At 57.8% G+C, this 26,625-nt stretch overlaps 5 protein-coding genes across 8 annotated transcripts in view; 1 reads left to right on the top strand and 4 right to left on the bottom strand.

The window, feature by feature from the left end:
* Positions 1 to 5,312: 5,312 nt before the first annotated feature.
* On the bottom strand, positions 5,313 to 9,500 carry LOC128807071 (nucleoside diphosphate kinase 6-like). Of its 2 annotated transcripts, none has more exons than XM_053977097.1 (6): positions 9,421 to 9,500; positions 7,646 to 7,748; positions 7,529 to 7,568; positions 6,955 to 7,115; positions 6,615 to 6,742; positions 5,313 to 5,541 (listed from the first exon to the last, which is right to left on the bottom strand). In XM_053977097.1, the coding sequence occupies exons 1-6, from the start codon at positions 9,427 to 9,429 to the stop codon at positions 5,416 to 5,418; spliced, it is 567 nt and encodes a 188-aa protein (XP_053833072.1). In that variant the 5' UTR covers positions 9,430 to 9,500; the 3' UTR covers positions 5,313 to 5,415. The 2 variants fall into 2 exon arrangements, with proteins under 2 accessions (XP_053833072.1, XP_053833071.1); XM_053977096.1 differs by lacking the exon at positions 9,421 to 9,500 and adding an exon at positions 7,844 to 7,949.
* Positions 8,155 to 12,511, top strand: LOC128807070 (rab-like protein 2A). Of its 2 annotated transcripts, XM_053977094.1 has the most exons (8): positions 8,155 to 8,332; positions 8,435 to 8,464; positions 8,580 to 8,659; positions 9,900 to 9,979; positions 10,683 to 10,794; positions 11,392 to 11,489; positions 11,744 to 11,827; positions 12,084 to 12,511. In XM_053977094.1, exons 1-8 carry the CDS (start codon positions 8,193 to 8,195, stop codon positions 12,162 to 12,164), a joined length of 705 nt encoding a protein of 234 aa, XP_053833069.1. In that variant the 5' UTR covers positions 8,155 to 8,192; the 3' UTR covers positions 12,165 to 12,511. The 2 variants fall into 2 exon arrangements, with proteins under 2 accessions (XP_053833069.1, XP_053833070.1); XM_053977095.1 differs by lacking the exons at positions 8,155 to 8,332; positions 8,435 to 8,464 and adding an exon at positions 9,435 to 9,565.
* An 810-nt stretch (positions 12,512 to 13,321) lies between these two features.
* LOC128807064 (acrosin-like) lies at positions 13,322 to 16,226 on the bottom strand. Its single transcript, XM_053977085.1, has 5 exons — positions 15,847 to 16,226; positions 15,413 to 15,655; positions 14,915 to 15,174; positions 14,023 to 14,168; positions 13,322 to 13,879 (listed from the first exon to the last, which is right to left on the bottom strand). Exons 1-5 carry the CDS (start codon positions 15,915 to 15,917, stop codon positions 13,496 to 13,498), a joined length of 1,104 nt encoding a protein of 367 aa, XP_053833060.1. The 5' UTR covers positions 15,918 to 16,226; the 3' UTR covers positions 13,322 to 13,495.
* A 4,861-nt stretch (positions 16,227 to 21,087) lies between these two features.
* ATP6V1F (ATPase H+ transporting V1 subunit F) lies at positions 21,088 to 22,751 on the bottom strand. The gene is made up of 2 exons (XM_053977105.1): positions 22,419 to 22,751; positions 21,088 to 22,124 (listed from the first exon to the last, which is right to left on the bottom strand). Exons 1-2 carry the CDS (start codon positions 22,574 to 22,576, stop codon positions 21,923 to 21,925), a joined length of 360 nt encoding a protein of 119 aa, XP_053833080.1. The 5' UTR covers positions 22,577 to 22,751; the 3' UTR covers positions 21,088 to 21,922.
* A 1,116-nt stretch (positions 22,752 to 23,867) lies between these two features.
* Positions 23,868 to 26,625, bottom strand: part of FLNC (filamin C) — a 28,236-nt gene continuing 25,478 nt past the window's right edge. For both annotated transcript variants that reach the window (XM_053977055.1, XM_053977056.1), the window contains 5 exons: positions 26,136 to 26,265; positions 25,533 to 25,709; positions 25,117 to 25,335; positions 24,428 to 24,637; positions 23,868 to 24,106 (listed from right to left, as the gene is read on the bottom strand). In XM_053977055.1, the coding sequence (XP_053833030.1) occupies positions 23,919 to 24,106; positions 24,428 to 24,637; positions 25,117 to 25,335; positions 25,533 to 25,709; positions 26,136 to 26,265 (924 nt within the window). In that variant the 3' untranslated portion in view covers positions 23,868 to 23,918. The remainder of the gene's footprint in view (positions 24,107 to 24,427; positions 24,638 to 25,116; positions 25,336 to 25,532; positions 25,710 to 26,135; positions 26,266 to 26,625) is intronic.

Here is a 26,625-nt window from a genome sequence, read left to right as displayed (position 1 = left end):
CAGCTGAGTAGAACAGCACCTGAGGGGCTGTGGGAGCACACCTGAAAGGCTGCAGGAACACCTGAGGGGCTGTGGGAGCACAGCCCAGTCACTGCTACTGCCAGCAGTGTGCTCAGAGGGTCCCACTGACACTAAGCTTTAGAGTTCAGTGTGGTTTACAGGTGAGTTCTGGACCACCCTGCAGCTGACCAAGCCTGTACTGCCTGGGCAGGAGTGTGGCACTCCTGCTCAGTGTTTGATCCTGGGAACACCCAACGACTGTCTGTCTGTCACAGGAAAGGTGCATTGGGATTCAGGTTAAAAATTATCAATTTTATCAATTATCAAGTTTTCCAGAGGTTTCTTGTTTGGGTTTCTGGTTGGTTGGCTTTGGGGTTTTTATTTGGAGTGATTTGGGTTTTTTGCTTCTCTGAGGCAGCTTCCCCAGTCTCTTTCCTTGTGTGGTTTCTGCTTTTTCCTGCTGTCCCCTTCCAGGGGCTCCTCAGAAAGGTGTTCACTGGTCAGAGTCTGATGTGTCCAGTGACACTGGACTGAGGGTGCTTCAAGGACTTTTTAGAATCCAGAAGGGTGTATAGCAAAGAGGGCTGAGGGGCTCACAGCCTGTCTGGATAGGAGCAACAGCCCAACCCAACAGGTGGGTTACAGAAACATTTCTTTCCCTGAAGAGTAAAATCAGCATGCGTTGTGCACTGAGAAATGGCAAACTGCTCCCAACAAGGCTGTGTGCCTCCTAGTGCCAGTTCTGACTCTGCAGTGGGTTTCTTTGGGAACAATTAGATACTGTTGGGTGTCTCTTGGTAACTGAGCTACAGATGAGCGTGTTTGGGTTCAGCCGACATAGGTTGTGTGACTGCAGGTGTCACCTGCCTGTGTCATCTCCCTTGCCCCAGTGAGCCCCTGCTCCTGGCTCTGCTGCAGTGCTGGACACTGCTGTGCCTCATGTGCACACCTGCAGATTTGGCCACTGCCCCCACAGCCACAGATTCATTTGAGCTTGGGCCCAGCTGCAATGTTGGAGTCAGATTTGGGTCTGTACCCCTGATTCCCAGAGCTCTTCAATAAAACCACCTGCATATAATCATATTCCGTGATTATGTGTGTTCCTGAATGCTAACAGTTCTTCCTGGAGCCTGCCAGGGCTTTGGACAGTGTATGACAGAGATGTGGCTGTGTGGACACAGGTGAGGAGGAGCCCATGTGGATGCCTTGTCTGTGTAGACAGCAGTCTGGTCTGTCATGGGGTTTTCCTGGTCTGTGGCACCACATCAAGCTCAAAGTTACGAGTGGTCAGTGTCCAGATCCAGCCCATGCTTGGCCTGTCTGGGGCATGAGGTAGGAGAATGCTTATTTGCTGTGCTAGGGAGAAAGCAGTCCCAATCTATGAAGATTTTTTTTTTCTGCAGTTTAGTGTTTCTCTCACTTCTTGTTCCTCCTGCTTTGTACAGCCACGCTGTGGGAAAACTGTGGACAACATGGTTGTGACCCCCAAATCTGAGATGACCGTTTGCTAATTCCTTGGAACTTTCAGCATGGGGATGGATTGGACTTCTCTGGCACAGCCTTCCCTGAACACCATTACTTCTGTTTGCCTGGGATTTGATTCTGTGGCTGCTTTCCCAGGCTCCTTGTCTTTTCCATGGGAGAACCCACAGCCTGATACAAGATCAAATCCACAAAATCTTTGGCCACCTACAACACCCTTATCTCTATCTCTGTACAGTGAGATGCAGCTTTAGCAGAGACAAGTGCAGCCAGCACTGAAGTGGTAAATTTGTCTTTATTTCCATTGTATCCATTTTTCCTTGTCCCCAGACCTGGGAAAAGCAGGACACAGGCTGTTGGGAAAAGGGCAGATCTGCTGGTTCTTGGCTTCTTTTCTGCCTCTGCCAAGGTCAGGATTGAAGTGCTCAAGACTATATTTCATGTTCAGACTCAGGTGTTTATTATTTCTTTATTACAAGTGGTGAGTTCTACAGCATTCTACTAACAAGTTACAAAATGGCCAACTACCTTTCTATACAAGGTCTTTTAAGGCTAAACTATCCAATTAAGAAATGACACCTAAATTATTTTCACTTTTAACCCAATAACTAATCCCTCATGTCCCAAAATGTGGACTTTCTGTCCAATTACACAATACCACCCAAACCCATGAAGGAGAAGGAAGAAAGTGAAGAAGAACTGCCCTAAAACCTCCATCTTGCTCTATATATATCACTGTATTCTAAAACCTTAAACTCTAAGTTTTCCACTGTAGGAATGTGCCCCCTGTTGACGGAGTGAACAAATTATCCTTTGACTCCTTGAAAAAAGCCCAGAAGTTTCTTTCCTCAATTTGGTTAAAAGACACCTCATAAGACCTTGGGGACTTCACCTCAAACTTAAGGATACCCAATTGGACAGAAGCCAAAAAGTCCCGCCTAAGCAATTCACTAGAAAAAGAAGAGAACAAAAAAAGTAATCGCTTTTGTGAAGTGTTTTAGCAGGAGCAAGAACCTCTTGCCCTGGCTTGGTTTTTCTCTGTAAAGAGCTTTGTTATTTTGCCTTTTCTTAAAACTTTTCTGTTTGCAACACTTAAAACTTTTCTGTTTCCAACACAGAAGCCATTCTGCTATTTTTATGCCACCTGAGGTAGTTGAGCTCTCTCGGGTGTGGTACTTTTCTCTGAGAGCTTAAGAGACCTGGCTCAAAGAGATAAGTATCATTCCACCCTGTGATATTACACACTTCTAATCGACTACACACCCATAATCCCAGTGCTATCAATCAATTTTGGAACCCTTCTCCACAGCCTCAGGTCAAATGCAGTGTTCTCTTGTGGGTCTGTGCCTTTCAGCACAGAAAGTCTAAAATTCTCAGCATCCAGGGTTCCAACATTGATCAGCTGCAGAGGGAAATACTGAACAGCAACAGAGCCCCCAGATGGGGCTGGTAGGAATTATGGCCATGCTGGAGGAAGGAGAGGCCTGACCTGCTGCCCAGGTGCCCACGTGGCCCCCGTGCATCGCCTGCCACTGCAGCAACACCCTGGGGTCCACACCTGCCCAGGAGCACAGAAAGGAACTCTGGAGGGTGTTGAGGCCAAAGCACTGCCTTCACACAGGGGTTCCCGACCTTATTTTATCACCCTTGGAGTATAAAAATAATAAAAGAGGGGTTTTTATGTCTCAGCGAAATTGCCAGTTTTCAGATCGTTTCCATTACCTTATGTCCATTCCTGGGAAACCTGAGGTTCCTTTCACTGCTCACACCTGGGACTTCTACCCATTGATAAACCCCACTGAGCTCCTAAGTCTGAGTAGCCCCAGCCTTCAGCCTCTCCTTACCTGTCAGATTCTCAGATGTCCTAATCAATCCATGCTGGACTCCAGTTCTGACCAGGCTGTCTTGCACTGGGGAGTCCCAGACTGGTGCCAGTGCTCCAGATGTGGCCTTACCTGTGCCCCAGGAGGGGATGGGGGTAACTTATGGGCAAGTGCTCTGGCTCCCACCCCTGAGGATGCTGTCAGACCATGGAGGGGCATTGCTGACTCAGGGGTGGCTCACGGCCACCAGGACAGCCAGATGCTTCTCTGGTCCCTCACATGAGTGTTGGCAAATGGAAACATCCCTGCCCAGGTGCAGGACATGGCGTTTTCCTCTAGAAACTTCATGAAATTCCCATTGCCTCATTTCTCCTTGAAGAGACCATCCAGGGAGGGACGACACTGGAGCAGGTACAGACCTGAGGGACTGAAGCCTGTGGGTGTGCCATGAATGAGAAAACAGGAGAGAGGAAGAAACAACAAGTAGAAAAGCAAAGCCCAGCCCAGCCCCAGCCCTCTGTGCTGTGTCACCTCCCCCAGGGACTGGGAGAGACTAGGCAGAACCTGCAGGGGAAGAGCGGAGAAAAGATGCTGGACTGAAGCTGAACCTGGGAAAGTAGAGGAAAGGTGTTTCCCCAGGTGTTTCTTTAGTTGTTATCTTGGGTTTTCCTCGGTATCTGAATCAGTAACTAAGAGTTTGTGTTACAGCAATAAATCAAGTGAAATTCCTCAATTTGAGAGGGTTCTGCCCATGGTGGCAGGGACTAAGGCCAGGCCTGGGCTGGGATAAGCAGCCTGGGCTGGGATCAGCACTGATTTCCCTCTGAAGCCTTTCCTTTCCTTCTTCCCAGGCCAAGCCGTGTTGTCCCCTCCAGTGCTGACACAAACCTGCTCAATTCTTCCAAGAGCAGATCAAGTTTAGGCTCAAACTCACCAGCCCCAGCTCCACACCCGAGGTGTCCCTGCAGGTGCCTGAGCTGGACCTTGTGCCCCAGGCAGTGCTTTGCAGCAGCACCAGGGGCAGAAGCTGCTGCAGACACACAGCTGTGACCAGCCCTGTGCACAGACCCCACAGGTGGGCCAGGGCACCTGCAGCTTCCAGGAAAAAACTGGGATCTCCAACTGCCCTTCACACCTGTACTGAGGTGCCACATTGTCTCGGTTAGAGACCAACTGGGAGACTGATTTACTGCTGTAACACACACCCATCAGCATGGAATGGCTTGGGCTGGGAGGGACCATACAGCTCATCCAGCCATGAACAGGGATGTCACTCACTACACCAAGCTGCTCCAGGCCCATCCAGCTCACCCCAGGAAACTGCCAGGGATGGGGCAAGCATCACTGGAAAAGCTAAAAAATCACTTCCTGGGTATTTACAAGGAAGGGAAAAAGAAAATAGGAAAAAACCAAAACAAAACAAAACAAAAAACAAAAACCAACAACAACAAAAAAAAAACAAACCACAAAAACAAAAAACAAAACAAAACAAAAAAAAAAAAAAAAAAAAAAAAAAAACCAAAAAAAAAACAAACCCACTTTGATAAGAGCCCTCAAAGCAGAGTTACCTCTGACATTCCATAAGACTTCACTGGAGACCAAATATCAGTTTTGACACTGTCTCCTGCATCAAACACCAAGTGCTTCAGGTCTCTGATGAGTTTGCTGGACAGCTTTAGATTCACACAATAAATCCTCTGTCTGGGGCAATGGGATGCCCAGTCTGAGCACCTGTGCTCAGGTACAGCCTGGGGGCCAGGGCAATGTCAAGGTGCTACCCAGCAGGTACCTGAATCACAGTGGCTGTGAGGCAGTGTCATTGTGACAATCCTGCTGGCAGAGTTCTCTGCACTGGCAATGTTCAAAAGGGCCTTTTTCCAAAGTGTAACCATTGCAAGTGAGTAGGAAAAAAGACCAAAACTTCAAAAATGGCATGTGTGAGCCAGGAATTATCAGTTAATGACATTCCCAAGGATATCCAAAACAGAAAGCACAACATAAAGGAAGAAAGGTGAAAAATAGTAAAGTTTAATAGTTAAAAGAAAAACACACAGATCTGAGCAAAACCTCTGGGAATCAATAAAACAACTGACAAAATATCAATAAAGTATCAACAGCACTGGGGACAGCAGCTCTCAGACCTCTGTGAAGACACACAGGATCCTGAGCAGATCCCCTCTGGACACTGCTGAGGACAGGGACAGCAGTGATGTCCTGCAGATCCCTGGATCTGTACCTGGAACAGAACAACGACCATTTGATCCCAGACAGGAGGAGGAGAGGGAACACAAACACAGGTGAGTTTAACCATGGCAGCTCTGGGCAGTGCTTTCCACCACAGAGTCAGCCAGTCCCTACCCAACACCTCACAGAGTTCTGGAAGCACCTGGAGTGCCTGCCTTGGCTCTGTGATGTACCAGGGCTCTGGCAAATCTCAGCTCAGCTTTCCTACCCCAAGCACAGCACACCTTCCCCAGCCCGAGCATTTGGGACTGCCCAAAGGAAATTTCAACAGGGCACTGTAACTAAAATGGCAGCACTGCAAGGAGCCCACAGGGAGACAGCATAAATGGACTGAAACCTCGTCCAGGAACACATCTCACATGGCATCACAGACAGAAACACAAATCGGCCACCAGGACCCAGCTCTGTAGCTCCCAACTGAGCCCTCCTGCACCACCCTGTCATCGTTCCACCACATATCTGGGTAATTCAATGGCTTTGTTCATCCCATCTCCCAAGGACACAGAACTGCCTCGGCACCCAGTTAGGGCTGTGGACACTGAGGGCTCCACATGCTCTCACATGCAGAGCTATTGGCAAAGCTCCTCATTTCCCAGCCCAGCTGCAGCTGAGCAAGGACAGGACAGTTCATCTTGCCCTGCTGATGTCTTTCTTCACATTCTTTTTCCTTCTTTTCTCCCTAAGGCACTGTGGGAACAGCCAGCAGGGAGAATCTGAGGCTTCCCATCAGCAAACCCAGGCCAATCCCATCTGGAACAAGCAGCCCATTGTTCACCTGGCCCTTGACCTACTCACCACGTGTCCTGTTCACACCCAAACAAACTCAGGGGCCAGCGAGCTGCATGGCCAGACTGTCAGCACAAGCACTGCTGGGGAATTCTTCCTACAGCACCCCAGCACCTGCCTGTTACACCGATCATCTGCCCAGGCAGCACAACACACACGAGGCTTTCCCTCTGCCACGCTCCCGAAACACAGCACAGCTCTGTGTCTGGCACCCCAGGAGAGTGCCCACAGGTGCTGCCAGGCCAGCAAAGCACGCCCTGCCCAGGTAGCTCAGGTCACCTGTGCCTGCTGTGCCCGCAGCACGCAGTGCGCGTGCCGCAGCCGGGGCTCGTCCTGCTCGTACCAGCGCCGCTCGTCGAACTCGGGGAAGAAAAAGGCAATTTCTCTGCTGGCTGAGGCAGGTGAGTCTGTCAAGAGAGAGGGAAAGGCAATGAGAGAGACTTGCCAGTCTGCCACCACAAACACATGCTGGACTCCAAAGCTGCCTGGCTAGGCTGCACCTGGCCAGGTGTGCAGAAAGGAACAAATCACTCACTTGGAGCCCCAGAACTAAAGCAAAGGCAGACAAAGCACCGTCATTTCTACCTCCCCAAGAACCACCCAAGAATGCCAGGCCTACCTGAGCCATGGGTGGTGTTCCTGGTGTCCGTAAGGCCGTAGGCACCTCGGATGGAGTCTGGGTGGCTGTGTCGGGCTCGGAACACTTTAGTGGGTCCCATCAGGGATCTCCAGAGAGGGATAGCATTCTCATGGGCCAGGATGTAAGCCCACATGGGGCCACTGCAGCAAGGGCCCAGGAACAGCAGGAGAAAAGATTATGAAGAGCTCATTACAAACAGGTTATTCGTCCTTACAAACCTGCACAGTACAGCCGCCATGGGCTGCCACGCTGGGCCCTGGCCTGCCCTGCCACGCCATGGGGAGGGGCACGGTCCCACCGTGGCATCGAGGCCACGGCGCTGGCACTGCTGACCTACTCCAAATTATGACCTCCACCACCTTCGCGGTGCCACCCGCCAGGCGTCACTGCTGTCACAGCAGGCTACGATGAACCCGACGGTTCTACGATGGCTACGATGTCTCCTCCCCGCGCGGCCAGAGCCTCCCACCCCCGCACATCCCAGCGAGCCCCTCCGCACACGGGACACGGCAGCGCGGGCCGTCCCCGCGCCCCGCACACCCGCGGCCCGTACCTGGCCATGAACTCCACCAGCCGCTGGTAGAAGAAACGCCCTGCGGAGAGACACGGACCGAGTCGGCACCGGCCCGGGTCAGCATCCCGCTCCGGCAGTCCTGAGCCCCGCTCGTACCTGCGTGCTCCCGGTAGAAGCGGCGGCTCTGCTCCGCGCCGCACCGCAGCTCCTTGGCGCGGACGATGAGGAACCGGTGACGGAGGATGGCGGCGTGCACGGCCTGCGGGAAGAGGCGGCGCTGGGGGGGGTCGTGGCGAGGCCTGCTGTGCTGTGCTGTGCTGTGCCCGACCCGACCCGGCCCAGCCCGGCCCTCACCTCGCGCACGAGCGGATGGGCCACCGCGTCCGGCTTGAGCAGCGCCAGCGTCAGCTGCAGCGGCCGCGCGGGGGCCGCCATGGCCGCCATGGGGCGGGGCCGGCGTGGGGCGGGGCCGGCGTGGGGCGGGGCCGGCGTGGGGCGGGGCCGGCATGGGGCGGGGCCGGCGTGGGGCGGGGCCGGCGTGGGGCGGGGCCGGCGTGGGGCGGGGCCGGCGTGGGGCGGGGCCGGCGTGGGGCGGGGCCGGCGTGGGGCGGGGCCGGCGTGGGGCGTGGCCGGCGTGGGGCGGGGCCGGCGTGGGGCGGGGCCGGGAGGCGTCGCGCGGCGGCGGGGACGCGCAGGCGCTGCCATGGCGACGGCGGCGGAGCAGCAGGGCCAGGCCGCGGCCCGGGAGGAAGCCCAGGATGGGGCCCGGGACGAGGCCGCGGCCGGCGCTGAGGAGACGGTGAAGATCATCTGCCTGGGCGACAGCGCCGTGGGCAAGTCCAAGTGCGTGGGGCGCGGGCGTCCCGCGGGTGCGGGCGGGGGGTCCCGAGCCGGGCGGGCAGCGGCGGGTGCCGCGGCTGACGGCGGCACGTGCTCTCTCCGCAGGTTGCTGGAGCGGTTCCTGCTCGATGGCTTGTATCCTTGGGAGCGGGGCAGCGGGGCAGGCACGGGGCAGGCGGGATCGGCCCGGCCCGCGGGTCGCGGCGGAGCGGGGTCCGCGCCTCTCGGTGCGCTCCTTAACGCGCCGCAGCCGCCCCCAGCAGCTCTCCACGTTCGCCCTGACGCTGTACCAGCACCGCGCCCGCGTGGGCGGGCAGGAGGTCCGCGTGGGTGAGTGGGGCCAGCCCGGGGACATGGGGGGCCATGGTAGAGGGCACAGCTGGGAAGTGCAGATCCCCTCGGGTTGGGTCTCGGTTAGGTGTTCTGATAGACAACAGCATCGTGACAAATCTGGTGCCCTTCTGGGACGGGGCTGCAGCATTGGTGGATGGGGCAAAGTGACTGCCATCATCCCCTTAGGCTTGGCAAAATGTAGGGCGTTGTCCCCACGATGTCCTGGACTCTGAGCTGGAGAGACGGGGGTTGGATGGATGGGTGGACAGTCAGAGAATGAAGAATGGTCTGGATGACTGCATGGAGTCACTGGTCATGGCTCATTGGGGTTGGGGCTGACACTGCTCAACATCTTTGTTGTCACACAGGCAGTGAATGCAAATGTGGTCTGGTGGGGACCTGTCTGTGTTTGGGCAGTTTAAGAAAGTCACTGTCCAGTAGGTCTGACACAGAGCCTAGTCACAGTATCAGTGAAAAGGAATCCCTAAGGAAACTGGCTTGTTTGGCTCTGGGTACAGCACCATGCTTGGGTCCAGCTGACAAGAGGTGTGACTACACTGAGGTGCTTAACTGAAGCTGTGCCAGTTCATGCAGCAAACCAGAGCCAGTTGTGAACCTACAAACCCAGTGAGTGGTGGGGGATCTCCACCTGAGCTGCACCAACAGCAAAAGGCACAGCCGTGTCCAGGTTTGCCCCATGATATGTGGTGTACACAGAACTGCATGGACTGGGACCTGTTTGCCTCTGGCTGACTTACCTTCAGCATTTCAGAATGATTCCTGCCCCTGGGAGAGTGGAGTCAGATATCTGCAAGAGGAGCTGGAGCACTTCCCATGGCAGGGCCCTGGCTGACCACCACTGGGTCAGAAAGCATCACTGTCCAGCAGTTCCTGGAGTTTTAGGTAGTTTCCCGTTGTCATCCCTAGTGACAGAGTGCCAGACATGGCTACTGCTCTGTGCACTTCTGCCTGTTTTGGTCCTGCTGTCCCACACAACTCATGTCACTGGTGGCTTCTCCTTTGTTGATGGCTAGTGCCAGCACAGCCCACAGCTGAGCCCAGCAAGGAAAGGTCCCAGTTTGGCACAATTTCTTAACCCTGAGGTGTTTCAGATTGGTGAGGTGGAGCTCAGTTTGTGTCCCTGAGCAGGTGGGCTGGGCTTTGCCTCCTGGATGTAAGTTGTGAGAAAAACAGAGCTCGGCGAGTTGTGTCATTCTGAGCTGTTTTTGTGTTACAGACTTCTGGGACACAGCGGGCCAGGAACGGTTCCGGAGCATGCACGCCTCCTACTACCACCAGGCCCATGCCTGCATCATGGTGAGGGGGTCTCAGCTGGACCATGGGATTTGGGCAGAATGGTCTCAGTGGCACCTGGCCTTTGTGTTACTTTTATGGTTACATTGCCATGTGTTCCTTGTCTCTTCCAGTGGTTTAAAAAACTTTCCTAGATTGTTCTTTCTTCTCTCACCAGATAAACCTCCTGTAGATGGACCTCTTAGCTCTGGTCTGTCTCTCCTGGTAACACTTTTCCTCTATCCCCTGGCTCTGCTGTCTTCTCAGTGTCCCCATGTTTGCCCCTGTTGCCAGTTTTGTTGGCTCCTCTTCTGCTCAGATCTCTTGGTTTGTCCTGTCGCTCTCACTTTCCACTGTTCCACCAGTGATTTTCATTGGTGGTTTAGCTGTCAGAACAGAGGAGGCCACATCTGATCCTGCTTGGCACAAACTGTTCCCAGTGCCAGCTCCCTGTGTGGGTGGCAGGGACTTGCACAGGGCACAGGACAGTGGAAAGGAAATCAAGGGGGTGTTTCCTGCTGGCTGGACTTGGCAATACTATCTCTTTCTCTTTCACCCTTTCCAATAATGCCCAGTTCCCTTTTTCTTGTCTTCATGGGAACATTCTGGATTCTGTCCTTGTGTTGCTCGGAGCTGTCCTGGGTTGGCCCCACAGATTGGTCAGAGCTGTCCTGGGTCAGTCAGCTGTGCTGGGCTGGCCCCGGGATAGGTGCTTCTCTCTTGGAAGGTGTTTGATGTGCAGCGGAAGGTCACCTACAAGAACCTGAACAGCTGGTACAAGGAGCTGAGGGAATTCCGCCCAGAGATTCCATGCATTGTAGTGGCCAACAAGATTGATGGTGAGTGTGTCTTCTGCTCCCAGCTTGTCAGGGTGTGGTGAGATTCACTCCTGTCCTTACTGAGAACCAATGTCCCTTGTCTGTTGGGTCCAGAGGATTTCCTCAGTCCCGCAGGGCTGGGTTCTGTGCTGACCTCAGCTGCTGTCTCACAGGTGCTTGTCCTGTGTCACCAGCAATTAAAAGTGCAAGTTTCATCCATTTCAGTTTTATTCAAGCATTTTTCTTCCAGTTCTGTCCTTACCACACTGCCTGTTCTATCCATCAAGAACCCAAAAGTGATTGGAGTAGCACCTGGTCAAAAATGGCAGCAAAAGGAAGCAAAAGCTGTTCTGTGGCTTCCCTGGATCAGTCAGGGATGGCCTTGGTGCTCCTTCAGCCTGCACAGACTCCTCTGTGCTGAAGTGTCTCAATGTACCTGCTGACAGAACTGTTCACCTGGCTCTGCAGGAGGCTGGAAGGTTCCCTCCCATGGGGAATGCTAGCCAGCCCTTCGCAATTGCTGTCACAGGGCTGTGGCTTGTCTGGCTCACACAGAAGACACCCACCTTCTGCACCTCCTGCCATGTCTGACTGACCGTGTCTTCTTTTCTGCCTCAGCGGATATGAAGGTGACCCAGAAAAGCTTCAATTTTGCCCGGAAGTTCAGTTTGCCCTTTTACTTTGTGTCTGCTGCTGATGGCACCAACGTGGTGAAGGTGAGATGGGCGTTTGACTGCTGGGCTTGGTGTCCATGAGGCCCCCTGGCAGCCCAGGGATGTGGGGGCTGCTGTGGGCACAGAGAGCAGGAAATGGTCCATCATTTCAGCTCCATGTGAGAGGCTGGTGGCTATGGAGAGCTGCAGAGGGTTTTTTTTTTCTCCTGGGATGTGGGAACAGTCTCCATCTGCTACAGAAGCCCAATGCCCGTGTACCCCATCCCATGAGTGATGGGCCTTGTCCTTCCCATCAGCTCTTCAATGACGCCATCAGACTGGCTGTGGCTTACAAACAGCACTCGGGAGACTTCATGGACGAGGTCCTGCGGGAGCTGGAGGTAGGGAAGGCTCTGTCCCTGCTCCGTCCTGAGTCCTGTCGGATGAGCAGTTCTGCCTTTTTTCCCCTGTGTGCAGCAAGGGAAGCTTTGCCCTCTGCTGGGCTTTGTGTGCTGCTCCATCTGGGCTGGGAGGGGGGAAGTGGGAACCATCACAAGAGCTCTCACTGCCCTAGGCAGAGTCTAAAAGAGCCACAGCAGATACAGTTGTTGCAGTCTGTGTCATTTCTCAGCAGTTCCTTGTCCTACTCCTTTCCAGAGCTTTGATCTGCAGAACACAGGCAAGGATTTGTCAAATAAAGGGAAAAGCTGCACTGAAGAGGAGCCCTCATCTGCTTAGGCCTGTTTTCCCCTTGGCTCTGGACATCTGGGGCCTGCACGGAGGACAGTGATGCTTCTCATGCCCTAGAGCTGTGGTGATGGGCAGCTGGGCCTCTTCCCTTCTTGTGGGAGCCTACCTGGGCAGGATCTTCATTGGCTCAGCCCTCACTGCTGCACATTTCGCTCAGAGGGATGGGAGAATCCACATGATTCCACATGGATGGTGGCTCATTCCTACTGCTCCTTCAGAACAGAGCTGCCTAGGAGAAGTGAGCCATCCTGGACCTGCAGGAGGGATCCTGCCCAGGCGCTGTAGTGGTACCTGCTGCAGAAAGCAAACACTAAAGGATATTTTTTACAAAGCTATGAGATGGCATCCTCCCTGCACTGCTGCTCTAAGGAGGCAGGTCCCAGGTGGTTTAAGGCCACAGGCCAGCCCAGCCTGCTCCCAGCTGAGCCAGTGCTGCCTCAGTTCCCCCATGACCTCTGCTGCCCATCCCTGGGCTGCTGTCCCCGTTCTACCCCAGAACAGCCAGATCCCAGGGGCTGCTGAGCACAGGAGGTTTCTCCTTCCAGGTCTGTACAGCTGACGCTGGTGGGCTCACACCCAGGGGCTGCTTCTGTCCCAGCTTGTTGGATGTGGCCATGGCCATGGTCTGTGTGTGTGTGTGTGTGCACAAGATGCTGCACTCCAGAGAGATGGATACACACACACACTCTAAGACAGTCACTGAATCATGGAATAGTTCGGTTTGAAAGGGACCTTAAAAGTCACCTCATTCCACCCCCTCCCATGGGCAGGGACACCTTCCACTATCTCAGGTTGCTCCAAGTCCTGTCCAACCTGGCCTTAGACACTTCCAGGGATCCAGGGGCAGCCACATCTTCTCTAGGCACCCTGTTCCAGGGCCTCATCACCCCCTGAGTAAAAACTCCTTCCCAGCACCTCATGCATCTCCCCTCTAGATTTAATCCATTCCTTCTTGTCCTATCATGCCCTGCTTGTGCAAAAAACCGCTCTCCCCCACTATTATAACCTGCTTCAGGCACTGCAAGGGGCACTGAGGTTTCCCTGGAGCCCTCTCCAGGCTGAAGAATGAATGTGAACACAGCAGATGGACAGACAGAGCAGGGACTCTGTGAGCCTGCGGGCACTGAGCAGGGCTGAAAACACAGTTAATGGTGAACATAGAAGCTTTACTTCAACACCTTGGTCACGTCAGCATTGCTGTGGCCACAGTGCAGCAGCGTGGGCAGGACAGAGAAGCCTCTGGCCCCAAGGCTACCTTTGGCCTAGCAGGAACTGCCATGATCCACTGTAGCCCTGGATCCTGCTCATCCTGCTGCTGCTCAGGCTGTTTTGTCCTTCTGAAACTGCAGGAATTCCTGCAGCAGATTCCGGAATTGCATCAGGATCTGGTGGGGGAATGCCATGGACAGTGACGTGCCCGAGGATGTCACTGCTGGTCTCTGGCTGTACTCAGGGTTCAAGCTGATATGTTCCTCAGGCTCCTCCTCAGGGGCCGAGGTGATGACTGGCTCTGGTGCTGGACCAGCTCTTTCTGCTGGGCTCAGGCCCGTCTGGAGCAGGATCCAGTTGTAGAAGTGCTGAGTGGAGGTGTAGATCCCAGGGTGCCTGGCTCTGTCACAGCCTCTTCCCCAGCTGTTCAATCCCACAAGCCAGTAGTAGTCAGCTTCATTGTCCTTGCAGACGAGGGGACCCCCGCTGTCCCCCTGTGCCAGGAGAGATGGCTCAGGGACTGTGGGGGGCTGCTTTGGGGAAGGGAGGGGTGGACAGGGGACAGGCTGGGCTGTGTGTGGGGGATGAGGGGGTCCCTGTGCTGTCGGGAGCTGAGGGACTCATCATATGCTCCTACCTGGCAGGTGTCGATGCCGCCCTGCGGGTACCCAGCACACAGGTTGTCAGCATGAACAGCCCCTGCATACCATGGGCTGCTGTTGCAGAGCTCCGTGTCCATGAGGTGGACCTTGGACTCCTGCAGCACCATGCCTGTTCCTTGAGCTGTGGGCACAGAGGGGAATGAGCCCCCAGAAGCTCAGTACCCATCCCTTCCCCTGCCTGGGGCTCAGCCCTTCCCGGGCCTGTCCCTGCCCCTTCCCCACGGAGCGATGCTGTCCAGCTGTGTCCCTGCCCCTTCCCCACGGAGTGATGCTGTCCAGCTGTGTCCCTGCCCCTTCCCCACGGAGCGATGCTGTCCAGCCGTGTCCCTGCTGTTGGCCTGGGGAAGGGGCCAGACCCATCTCTCCCGAGGCTTCACAGGGCCTGCAGGAATTGTCTGGGGGAGCAGGGACCTTACAGCTCATCCCATTCATGCCCCATCTTGGCAGGGACTCCTTCCCCAGCCCAGGCTGCTCCAAGACCGGCCCCACTGACATCCTGCAGCCAAACCCTGTCTGTGCCCAGTCCGTGTCCTCAGGGTGCCCAGTCCATGTCCCTGTGGCCAGTCCGTGTCCCCAGGGTGCCCAGTCCGTGTCCCCAGGGTGCCCAGTCCATGTCCCTGTGGCCAGTCCGTGTCCCCAGGGTGCCCAGTCCATGTCCCTGTCTGTGCCCAGTCCGTGTCTCTGTCTGTGCCCAGTCCGTGTCCCCAGGGTGCCCAGTCCATGTCCCTGTCTGTGCCCAGCCTGTGTCCCTGTCTGTGGCCAGTCCGTGTCCCTGTCTGTGCCCAGTCCATGCCCCCGGGGTGCCCAGTCCGTGTCCCCGGGGTGCCCAGCTCACCCTCGGAGCACACACCCTGTTGGGGAGCTCACCTCTGGCAAAGTTCCAGCCGGCGATGTAGCAGGATTTCAGCTCCGACACCCTGAGCGAGGCGTCGGGCACGCAGCCCAGCTGGATGTAGTCGCTGCACTCCACGGGCTGGTCCAGCTCCAGCAGGGCAATGTCGTTCCTGGCCGTGGCAGGAACGTAGTGCTGGTGCACCAGGAGCCTCTGGATGTGTCTCACCTCAGCCTCAGGGCCCATCTGAGTCAGATCTGAGGCCCCCATCACCACCTTCCACATGGAGATGCCCCTGGGGAGCAGATGGACAGAGGGGTGACAGGGAGCAGAGCCACAGGCTGCAGCAGCCCAGCATTTCCCGGCCTTCTGCTTCCCAAGGCGGACAGGGAAGTGGCACGTGGTGCTGTGAGCTGGGCACCTGTCCATGCTCTAGGGACATTTCTGTCCATGCTCTAGGGACATTTCTGTCCATGCTCTAGGGACATTTCTGTCCATGCTCTAGGGACATTTCTGTCCCTGCTGTTTCTTACCCGGCCCTGGCGAAGCAGTGTGCAACCGTGAGCACCCACTGGGAGCTGAGGAGGACACCTGAGCACATGTGCCACGTGCCGTTCTCCCAGGTGGCCTGGATGCTGACGATGCCGGGCCAGGCCCCTGGCTGGACACTGGTGCCACCCACAACACGGGACATGTCAGCAGCAGAAGTCATGGAGTCGTAGTCGAGAACTGCAGAGCTGTGGTCAGAGGCCAAGGGCCGGAGCCCGCAGGTCCCTCTGGAAGCACAGAGCCATCACTGCCCTGCTCGGTGGCTGCCGCTGCTCTGCTGCCACTCAGGCTGAAAGTCCCAGCTGGTGCTGAGCAGCAGCAGGGCCAGAGAACCTCGAAGGGCATCTTTCCCCACAGTTCTGCCAGGGAAGTCCCCAAGTGTTCTTCCAGCTCCCTCCCAGAGCCTGGGACCACTGACCTGCAGGTGTCCCAGCTGCCCCACACAGGCCTGGCCAGGGCCAGCAGGACGAGCAGCCACAGAAGAGCCATTGGTGCCAGCACAGGTGGCAGAGCCAGAACCGAGGTGTCACCTATAGCGCGGCTACCGCCACAGCACCCACAGCCTTTGTGGTGCTCACAGTGCCCCAGCCAGGGCTGCTGTCACAGAGGGAACAGTTCTGAGTGCTGGGCATGGCAGGGAGGGGCAACACAGAGTCATAGAGACATGGAATGGTCTGGGTGGAAGGGACTTTAATGACCACCCAGTGCCAGCCCTGCCATGGGCAGGGACACCTTCCACTATCCCAGGTTGCTCCAAGCCCTGTCCAGCCTGGCCTTGGGCACTGCCAGGGATCCAGGGGCAGCCACAGCTGCACTGAGCACCCTGTGCCAGGGCCTGCCCGCCCTCACAGTCAGAAATTCCTTCCTAACACCTAATCTAAATCTGCCCACCTTCAGCTTAAGGCCATTTTTCTTGTGTCCTATCACTACATGCTCTTGTCCAAGGTACCCTTCCACCCTTTTTCTAAGCCCCCTATAAGTACTGGAAGGGGCAACAAAGTCTCCCTGGAACCTTCTGTTCTCCAGGCTGACCAGCCATAACTCTCTCAGCCTGTCAACCCTTCTTCCCACCCTGAATGAACATTTTAGATGTGGCGATCCTTACTGCAAAACAGCAGTGCTCTGCTAATTCACCTACATTCACCTTTTACATATGTTTATTTGCATTCATTTCAGAAAGGCATCTGACTTTGATTAAATACCTTGAGAAATAAAAGTTTACATTTTTTCTCCATAATTTCTTGAAGTATTTTGTGGGAGGATGGCTGAGGGTAAAAAGTTAACAGTATGAAATTATAGGGGAAAATACAGTTGCTGCTCTCTGGATGGAAGGGGGTCAGCATGCCTGATCTCCCTCACACAGCACAATCCAAGAGAATCCCCTGCTGCCCATGCTATGGGATGAGCCCAGGACAGAAGGGTTTTGGGCTGGGTCATGTCTAGCCCCTCATCCACCAGTACCCCCAAGTCCTTCTCCCAGGGCTCCCCCATCTGCTCATTCCAAACCTGGAATGGATTCTGAAGGTTGCCCCAGGTGCAGCATCTGCACTTGGTCTTGTCAAACCTCATGAGGTTCCCACAGGCCACCACTTGGGCCTGTCCAGGTCCCTCAGGGGGCAACCTGCCCCACTCAGCATGGTGTCACCTGCAAACCTGCTGAGGGGGCACTCCCTCCTTTCATCCTTGTCATTCACAAAGATATTAAATTCTTCCTGCACATCTGTGATCTCAGGTTCTCCCTTCCCCTTTGGGTGGGACATCACAGGGGTGTTGGACAGTGTGTGGCCAGCAGGGCAGAGGGGTGATCCTGCATCTCTGCCCTGCCCACGTGAGGCTGTTCTGGGCTCCACAACTCAGGAAAGACAAGGAGCTGCTGGAGAGGGTCAAGGAGGCCACAAAGATGATTCAGGGTCTGGAGCATGTCTGTTGATGAGGAGAGACGGCAGAGCTTGGCCTGATCAGTCTGGAGAAGGCTGAGAGTGGATTCCATCAATCCATATAAATATCTCAAATCACAGAATCATGCAGAACCACAGAATCAATTACACTGGAGAAGCCCTCCCAGACTACTGAGTCCAAGCCATGCCTGGTCTCCACCTTGTCAACCAGACCAGACCACTGAGTGCTACGTTCAGTTGTTCCTTGGACACCTCCAAGGACTGGGACTCCATGGGGCAGCCCCTTCCAATGCCTGACCACCTTTCCATGAAGAAATTTTTCTTGAAGTCCAACCTGAACCTCTTCTGGCATAACTTGAGGCCGCTCCCTCTTGTCCTGTCCTTTATTCCCTGGGAGGCCGAGCCTCCCCTGGCTCTGCTGTCCTGTCAGGGAGTTCTGGAGAGTGAGAAGGTTCCCCCTGAGCCTCCTTTTCTCCAGGCTGAACGTCTCCAGCTCCCTCTGCTGCTCCTCATAGGATTCACCCTCTAGACCCTTCCCAGCTATGTTGCCTTCTCTGGACACACTCCAGCCCCTCCATGTCCTTCTTGAACAGAGGGGCTAAGAACTGGACACAGGACTTGAGGTGTGGCCTCACCAAAGCCAAGTTCAGGGGGACAATCACTTCTTCCCCACCAGCTCTTTTTAGGCACACAGGGACAGGCTGCTCCTGCACCTTAAAGGTTTCCTTCTTGATGTATGCCCAGCCTTCCTGGGACCCTTTGTTTTTAAGGGCTGCTTCCCAAGGGACTGTCCAAATCAGTGTTCCAAACTGGCTGAAATTCACCCTCTGACAGTCCAGTATAGAGGTTTTGTTGATGCACCTTGTTACTTCACCCAGAATTGAAAACTCCTTCATTTCATGGTCACTGTGCCCAAGATGGCTCCGACCACCACATCTTCCAGCAGCCCCTCTGTCTGCAAACAGCAGGCCCAGTGGGGCCCCACCCTTGGTGGGCTGCTTGGCTGCTGAGTCAGAAGTTCTCTTCCACACATTCCAGGAATGTGGAACTGTCTCAGACTGTCTCTCAGACTGTCTCCTCTCCACTGTGTTCCTTCCAGCAGACATCAAGCAGGTTAAAGATTCCCACAAGAACAAGAGCTGGTAACCACGAAACATCAGCCAGCACTTTATAGAATAATTCATCTGCCTCTTCATCCTGGTTGGGTGGTCTAGAACAGACCCCTACCAGGATATCTGCCTTGCCAGCCTTCCCCTTGATTCTGACCCATAACCAGTTGACCTTTTCATCACTGCCACTAAGCTCCAGACAGCCAAAACCCTCCCTAATGTAGAGTCATCACACCACCTCTCCTGCCTCGCCTGTCCTTTCTGAAGAGCTTGGAGCCATCCATTGCAGCATTCCAGTCATGGAGTCATCTCCTCACAGTTCCATGACAACAACTACATCAGAGCTTTGCCACTGCACCATGGCCTCCAGCTCCTCCTGTGTTGCCCACACTGCTGCAGTGGTGTAGATGCACTGTAGCTGTGCTATCGATTTCTCCCCAGCACTGGCCTGCTGCCCCCAGCTTCATCTCTAGTGAGTGTGATCTCATCCCCCTCTCCCTTCAAACCTAGTTTAAAGCCCTCTCAATCAGCCCTGCCAAATCACAGGTTGGAACCTTTTTGCCTCTTCTAGAGGTGAACCCCATCTATCTCCAGCCTGGTGCTATACAAACTACCTCATGTTCAAAAAATCCAAAATTCCACCAATGGCACCAGTCTTTAAGCTACTTTTTGATCCCATGAGTTTTCCTGTTCATTTTGGCACTCATCCCTCCTACCAAAGGAATCAAGACCACCACCTCTTGTACCTTGTGCTCTTGTCCCTTCAACCAGGCAACCCAGTGCCTTAAGTCCTTTTTTGTTACCCTGGTACTTTTCTCATCAGGCCAATGAGCAGTGGGCAGCAGCTGGTGGGGCTGAATTAGTGCAGGGAGTCTCTCAGCAATGTCCCCTGCCTGGGCCTCAGGAAGGCAGCAGACTTCCCTATGGGATGGGTCTGGTTGGCATACAGGGTCCTCGGCCCCCCTCAGAAGTGAATCACACACTACAACTACCTTTCTTTCTATTTCCTTAATAACTGTAGTTGTGATCTGTCTCACTGACTGCACTGATCTGGGAGACCCACCAAGTAGACTTTCTTCTCCACTCTCAACTGTCTGACCCTCAAAATCCAGGACCTCGTATTGGCTCTGTAAGGGCACCTGGGAAGGCGAGGGAAGCCAGGAGGAGATTCTGCTACCTCCCTAAGCAGGGACCTGTTTCCATTCCCCAGCTTTTAGGTCTCCTCCTGCCTGATAGCAAGAGGGTCAGGGGCTACTCTGACTCTTGCTGAGCTTTCATGCACTGCATTTCTCTCCTGGACGGAAGGGTGCAACTCCACCAGTCTGCTTCTCCTTGGCACTCCTTGATAATCCTCAACCTCCCCACCTCCTCTGTAACAGATCTCCACCTGTTCACACCACATGCAGTGCTGTTTCCACTGTCCTCCAGCAGTAACAGTAGGCTCACACACTCCCTGCCTGGTGTTTCTTGGGGAGCTCTGTCCGCTTCTCCCCGCTCCTGCCAGCAATGGCTTTTGTCGGTGTGTGAACTACTGCTGGGTCTAATCAAGTTGGGCAAGTGAAAAAACCAATACCCACCTGAGGGGAGCTCACCTCAAGAGTCAGGAGGGTGGCTATGCCCTCCTACAAATCCTGCTGCTTGAGCTGCCATGCCATGTCCTGCTGCTCCATGTGCCATTTGCCTGGCCCAGACACCACGCTCTGGGTCACCTGCGCTGCCAGGAGCCATTTGGATCTCCCCCTGCTCCTGGCAATGTCTCCCTCTGTGCCTGATGGGCTGCCAGGGTTCCTGAGTCCACGTGGAGCTTTGGACTGCTGCTCACATGTCCACACTAATTCCTCACCTGAGGGGACGGCACCAATCCATACAAATATCTGAAGGGGGATCCCACCAACCCCAGACGTCCCCAGGTTATGCGGACGGTGCCGGGTCCCGGGGCGGGACGAGGAGTCAGGCCCTGAGCTCACCATGAAGCACAACTTCCCTGCATCATGGAAAGGCCAAGCCCTGGGAGCAGCTGCCCAGGAGGGTGCAGAGTGTCCCTCCATGGACACATCCTAACCCACCTGGACAAGTGTCACCTGCTCCAGGTGACCCTGCCTGGGCAGGAGTTGAGCTGGATCACCACCAGAGGGCCCTTCCCACTCACATTGCTCTGGGATTCTGGACAACTGTCAAGACCTGTCACAACTGTGTCCGTGTCCACCCGTGCCCACCCCTGCCCACTGCATGTCCCCAGCATGGCCACCAGTCAGGCCTGCAGAGATGTGGGTTCCCCCTCAACCCCCCTCCAGATGTCACCCGTGTCTGCAGGGGCACAGCAGGCGCTGCTGAGGAGGTGGGGGGGCCATGGGGACATGGAGGGTGGCAACAGAAACATGGGGAAAGGGCTGGGTGGACGGGGCCCCCAGGCCCTCAGACCAACGCCCCTCAGGCCCTGTGGGGCATGAGGGGCTCACCCCTGCTGTCCCCCCGAGGGTGGGGGTTATGGGGGGGGGGTCTCAGGGTGCTCCTGTGCTCTGAGCCCTCCACATCTCTGTCCCCATGCCCCACTGCATGTCCCTGTGCCACGTCCCCACATCCCCCCCATTTCTGTCCCCGCAATGTCCCATTGCCCACAGCACCCCACAGAGCAGACCAGAGCAGACAATGAGTGGTGTCAGCACATGTTGGGGACACTGTCAGGGAGACACACGGGGACACAAATGACACTTGGGCATTGGGGGAGGACAATAAATAACCTTCCCACCAGGTTCTGCTGGGGCTGAGGAGGCTGGGGAGGAGCTGGCAGAATGGTGACAAGGTCACAGTGACAACTCCCAGTGTCCTTGGGGTGCTCCTTTCCCCCCACATAGTGTCCCTCCCTGCCTACAGGCAGGACTTGGCAGGATTCAGCAGGATACAGTGGTGGCACTTCCCCATCACGGGACATGCCTGAGACACAGTCACGGGTCACCCTCAGGGCCCCTGTGGCAGCCCCAGGCACCCTCAGAGACACGCCAGGTTCCCCGTGTCACCCTCAGACCCACGGGGCAACCACAGCCCCCCAGCACCCAAAGGACATCCTGGGAACCCCAGGGACCCCCAGCAGCACCCTGGGATGGGCTGGGGACTTCTTGGGGTGGGGACCCCCAGGCATGGGGCACAATGGCCCCTGGGTGGGTTTCACTGGGGTGGAGACCCCCAGGCCTGGCTTGTGACCCCGTGGGTGCCACGGGCTGTTTTGGGGTACCAGGGAGGACTACCAGAAGAAGAATTTGGGAGAGTGGTGGAGGACTGTCTGGGGGTGCTGGGAAGGCACCGGGGACTGTCTGGAAGCGCCTGTCACCCGTGGCTGGGTGCGCAGATGCCACGGGCAGGGGACAGTTTGGGGCTGCCAGGGGGTTTGCGTACACGGGGGGTGTCAGGGAACTGTCTGGGGGAGCTTGGAGTGGGATCTGGGGGGATCTGGGGAGTGTGGGGAGGGGCTGGGGGGTCCTGGGGGGCTTTATCGCAGCTCATCCGGCGCGAAGAGCCCGCGGGCGCGGCGCAGCACCGAGTCCCGGGCCGGGTCGTAAGGGTGGTCCTTGGAGGGGATCTCGAGCACCGCGGGCAGCGCCCGGGCATGGGCTGCGACCGCCGGCCGGATCTGCTCCGCCAGCGCCTGCGAGATCAGGATCATGCCCACGTCCTCCCGCGCCAGGAAACCCCTGCCAACGGGAAAAAGGGAGCGTGAGGGGCACAGAGCGCCCACCGCGGGCGCTCCAGCGCGGGGGACACGCTCCTCGGGCCCCCGATCCCCTGGACACTCCCGGCACCCTGACCCGAGACTCGTGCCGGCCTCTCCCTCCCCTCCAGGAACTCTGTGACGCCCCCAGACCCTGCCCGGATCCCCCTCAGAGCCCACTGGGGACTCACAAGGCCACCACAGGGAGCCCTCGGGCACCCCCGAACCCTACCGACCCCTCCAGGCCCCGCTCAGGCCGCCTTCCCCCCACACACACCGGAACGTCTCCTCGATCTCCGCCAGGCTTGTTTCCTTCTCCACCACCAGGAAGTTGGGCCGCCGGTGCTTGTCCAGCTCCCCGATGCCGCCCAGCAGAAACCCGGTCACCGTGTCCTCGTCGCCCATCACCGCGATCAGCTTCCCGCGGCCCGCCATGCCCAGGGCCCGCCGGGCACGGAATCCGCCGGGATAGGGACGCTGGGAAAGCCGCTGCCGGGAGCCGGCGGGGTCGGGGTGCGCCGCCGGGAGCGGCCGGGACCGACCGGGACCCGCCGGGACCGACCGGGACCCGCCGCCGCTTCCGGCTTCCGCCGCCGCTCGCGGAGCGCCCCGCCCGCCGCTGCCCGGCAACGCGGCCAGGCCCCGCCCACCGCCGTGGGCGGACCCGCGCCCCCGCCGGCCCCGCCCCTCCTAGTGTCATCGCCCCACCCCCTCCTGCCGGCCCCGCCCCGAAGCGCGCATGCGCAGAGCGGCGTGTCCTTGAGGGGACGCGGGGCGCTGCTCTGCACAGCGCCCCCTACCGGACAGCACGGGCGCCGCAGGCAGTCCGGAGCACGCTGGCCGGGACCCGCTGAGCCCCCCGGGCTGTTCTGCCATGGGACCCCCTTGGACCCCCTGAGCCCCCCGGGCTGTTCTGCCATGGGACCCCCTCGGACCCCCTGAGCCCCCCGGGCTGTTCTGCCATGGGACCCCCTTGGACCCCCTGAGCCCCCCGGGCTGTTCTGCCATGGGACCCCCTTGGACCCCCTGAGCCCCCCGGGCTGTTCTGCCATGGGACCCCCTCGGACCCCCTGAGCCCCCCGGGCTGTTCTGCCATGGGACCCCCTCGGACCCCCTGAGCCCCCCGGGCTGTTCTGCCATGGGACCCCCTCGGACCCCCTGAGCCCCCCGGGCTGCTCTGCCATGGGACCCCCTTGGAACCCCTGAGCCCCCCGGGCTATTCTGCCATGGAACCCCCTTGGAACCCCTGAGCTCCCCGGGCTATTCTGCCATGGAACCCCCTTGGAACCCCTGAGCTCCCCGGGCTATTCTGCCATGGAACCCCCTTGGACCCCCTGAGCCCCCCGGGCTGCTCTGCCATGGGACCCCCTTGGACCCCCTCAGGACTCGGGCATTCTGCTCCAGACCCTCCCAGGCCACCTCCAGTGTTCTGTTCCAGACCCCACCATCTCACACCGGGGCCTCATTATCCCATCCTGCAGCTCCGAGAATCCCCCCATTCCCCAGGACCAGGATGTCCTGCTCTGGACCCGCCCCGGGCCCCACCATCCTGCCCCAGACCCCCAGGGCCACCCCCAAACCCTTCTGTGCTGTTCCGCACACCCCAGAATGGCGGTGTCTTGCTCAGGACACCCCTAGACCTGGAGTCCTTCCCCAGAGTGCCCCCAGCCCCTGGCCCGCTCCCAGCCCCACCCTGTGAGTGTCCCCAGTCACCACTCGGACGCCGTTCCTCTCCCAGTGCTTTATTGCCAGGCCCCGACCCCCGGCTCCGGGGGTCTCAGGCCGCGGTGACACGGAAGGGGCTCCCCGGGACGTCGCGGTCACCCCAGCGCAGCAGCAGCACGTACTCGCCGCGCTCCCGCACGCTGTAGGTCACCGTGTACACGCGGTTCCCCTCGTGCTTCACGTGCACCTCCTCGCACGGGGCCTTGGGACCGTGCACCCCCACCAGCAGCATGTTTGTGCCTGGGGGGACATGGGCAAGGTGAACCATGAGCGTGAGACCCCGGGGCCACCCCGAACCCCCCCCCTGCATCCCGGACCCTCCACCAGACTGCCCCACTCACCCACCCCATCCCCTCCCAGGACCCCCAGGCCCCCCTTTAGCCTATCCCATCTTTTCTCACGACTCCCCAGAATTCCCTGAGCACCCCACAGACACACCACCTCTCCTCCAAGCCCTCACAGGACTCCCCTAGGAGCCCCTCGACCGCCGTGCTGAGCCCCCATCTGCCCTTCCAACCCCATGCCCCTTCCCAGCCACCCCAGGACCCCCAGCGCCCTCACCGGCCTTGCTGCAGTCCACGGTGAAGTGGTTCTTGTGGCCCAGGCGGGCGGTTGCCAGCCCTGGCCCCCGGGCCACCACCTGCCCGGCGTCCGACGGGGCCTTGGTGACCCCTCCAAAGGCGGGGGGGCCCCGCGAGCCCGCCCTCACCACCGGCTCCACCAGCACTGTCGAGGTCTCGTGCAGACTGTGCCCGCCCGACAGCCGTGGGCCTGGGGAGTACCGGGGGACACGGTCAGCCCCCACCGTGGGACACCCCCCTCACGCCGTGCCGGGGGGACATCTTTCGGGGACAACCCCCCTCCCCCTGGGACCCCCATCATGTCATCCTGGGGCTCCTACACCACATCACCCCCAGGAGCCCCCCCACTCATGTCACCCTGGGGGTCCTGCAGGATGGCCCTCCTGCAACCCTCCATCATGCCCATCATTGACCCCTCATCACCCCACACTGGGGACCCCCATGCTCTCCTCCCTCAGTCTCCTTTATCCATACCCCCCATCCCTATGTCTGCCCCCACCCCGTCTGTACCAGTGACCTTGGCCTTGAAGAGGCTGCCCATGATGTGGCCCCGGTGTCCCCATGTCCCCCTCAGTTCCCGTGTCCCCGCTAGTTCTGTGTTCCTCTCTGTCCCCATGTCCCTCGCAATACCCATGTCCCTTCCCATCCCCATGTCCCCCTTGTTCATACCGGTGACCTTGGCCTTGAAGGGGCTCCCCACGATGTGGTGGGGGCCCCCATATTTGATGGAGATGAGGTAGTTGCCAGGAGCCATCGGGGTGTAGGTGACGCGGTGGCCCTCGGGGACCTCAGTACAGTCCAGCTCCACTTTGGAGGGGCCGTCAATGGTGACAGCCAGTGCTCCTGCCCCTGCATTGGCTGTCTGCACCAGGAACTCTGAGGGCACCCCTGGGACATGGACATGGGGATGGCATCATGGGGGGAACACCAGGACACCGTTGTGGTCACCACCCACGGCCACATCTCCGTCGTGGCTCTGTCCCCATCACCATTTCACGGCCGTGTCTCTCCTGCCACCACCACAGCTGTGTCTCCGTCCCCACCCCCCTCCCACAGCCCTGTCCCTGTCTCCACAGCAGTGTCACCTGTGCGGCCACCCTCGAGGCCCGGCCCAAAGGCAGTGACGAGCCCAGGGTCCCCGGCCTGGCTCTGCTCGCCCACGCGGATGTTGAAGGGGCTCCCGGGCACGTGGCGCCCATTGAAGCGCAGGTCGATGGAGTGCACTCCGTTCTCACGCGGCAGGAACCCCAGGGCGTACCGGTCTGGGGGACACAGACATGTCACCGTGTCCCTGTGTCCCCACACCCCCATGTCCCCACACCCCATGTCCTTGTGTCCCCATGTCCCCACACCCCTGTTCTTGCACAGCAGGAACCCCAATGCATATCAGGGGGACACAGACATGTCCCCATACCCCTGTGTCCCCATGTCCCGTGTCCCCACATCCCTGTGTCTCCACACCCCATGCAAGAACTCCAGTGTGTAGTAGTCTGGGGGATGCCATCATGCCACCATGTCCTGTGTCCCTGTGTCACTGTCCCCATACCCCATGTCCTCATGTTCTCAAGCCCCATATCCCCACATCACATGTCCCCATGTCCTGCACCCTGTGCCACAGCCCCACATCTGCAGACCCGATGTCCCCACGGTCCCCGCGGTGTCCCCACAGTGTCCCCGTGTCCCCTCACCGCTGTCCAGCTCAGACACGTAGCACTCCTCCACCACCCCTGCAGGCGTGTGCACTTTGGCGTCGATGACACCACGCGCCCCGTTCAGCTGCACCGCGAAGGACGCTGGCTGGTTCACTGCCACTGTCTCCTGTGGGCATGCCACAGTGCCATCAGGGATGGGGGGGACAGGGCGACATCGTGAATGATGCCAGCTGGTTCACCCCAGGGAAGGGGGGGACATGGCGGGGGAGCAGTGGGGCAGGGGGAACACCATGGGGCCCAAGGGTGACACAGGGGTGCAATGTGACACAAGGGACGTGAGACTGGCACCAGAGAGGGTCCCAAGGCTGCCACAGAAGGACATAAAGGTGGTCTAGGGGTGACATGAGGGAGGGAGAGGTGGCCCCAGAGGGTCCAAGGGTGCAACAGGAGACCCAAAGGTGGCACACAGTGGGCATCCCAAGAGTGCAATAGGGGCTCAGAGCAGGCAAGAGTGACCTGGGGACCC

Source organism: Vidua macroura, chromosome 5 (assembly GCF_024509145.1).
Source record: "Vidua macroura isolate BioBank_ID:100142 chromosome 5, ASM2450914v1, whole genome shotgun sequence".
NCBI classification, from domain to species: domain Eukaryota; kingdom Metazoa; phylum Chordata; class Aves; order Passeriformes; family Viduidae; genus Vidua; species Vidua macroura.
This window is presented reverse-complemented; position numbering and strand designations above follow the sequence as displayed.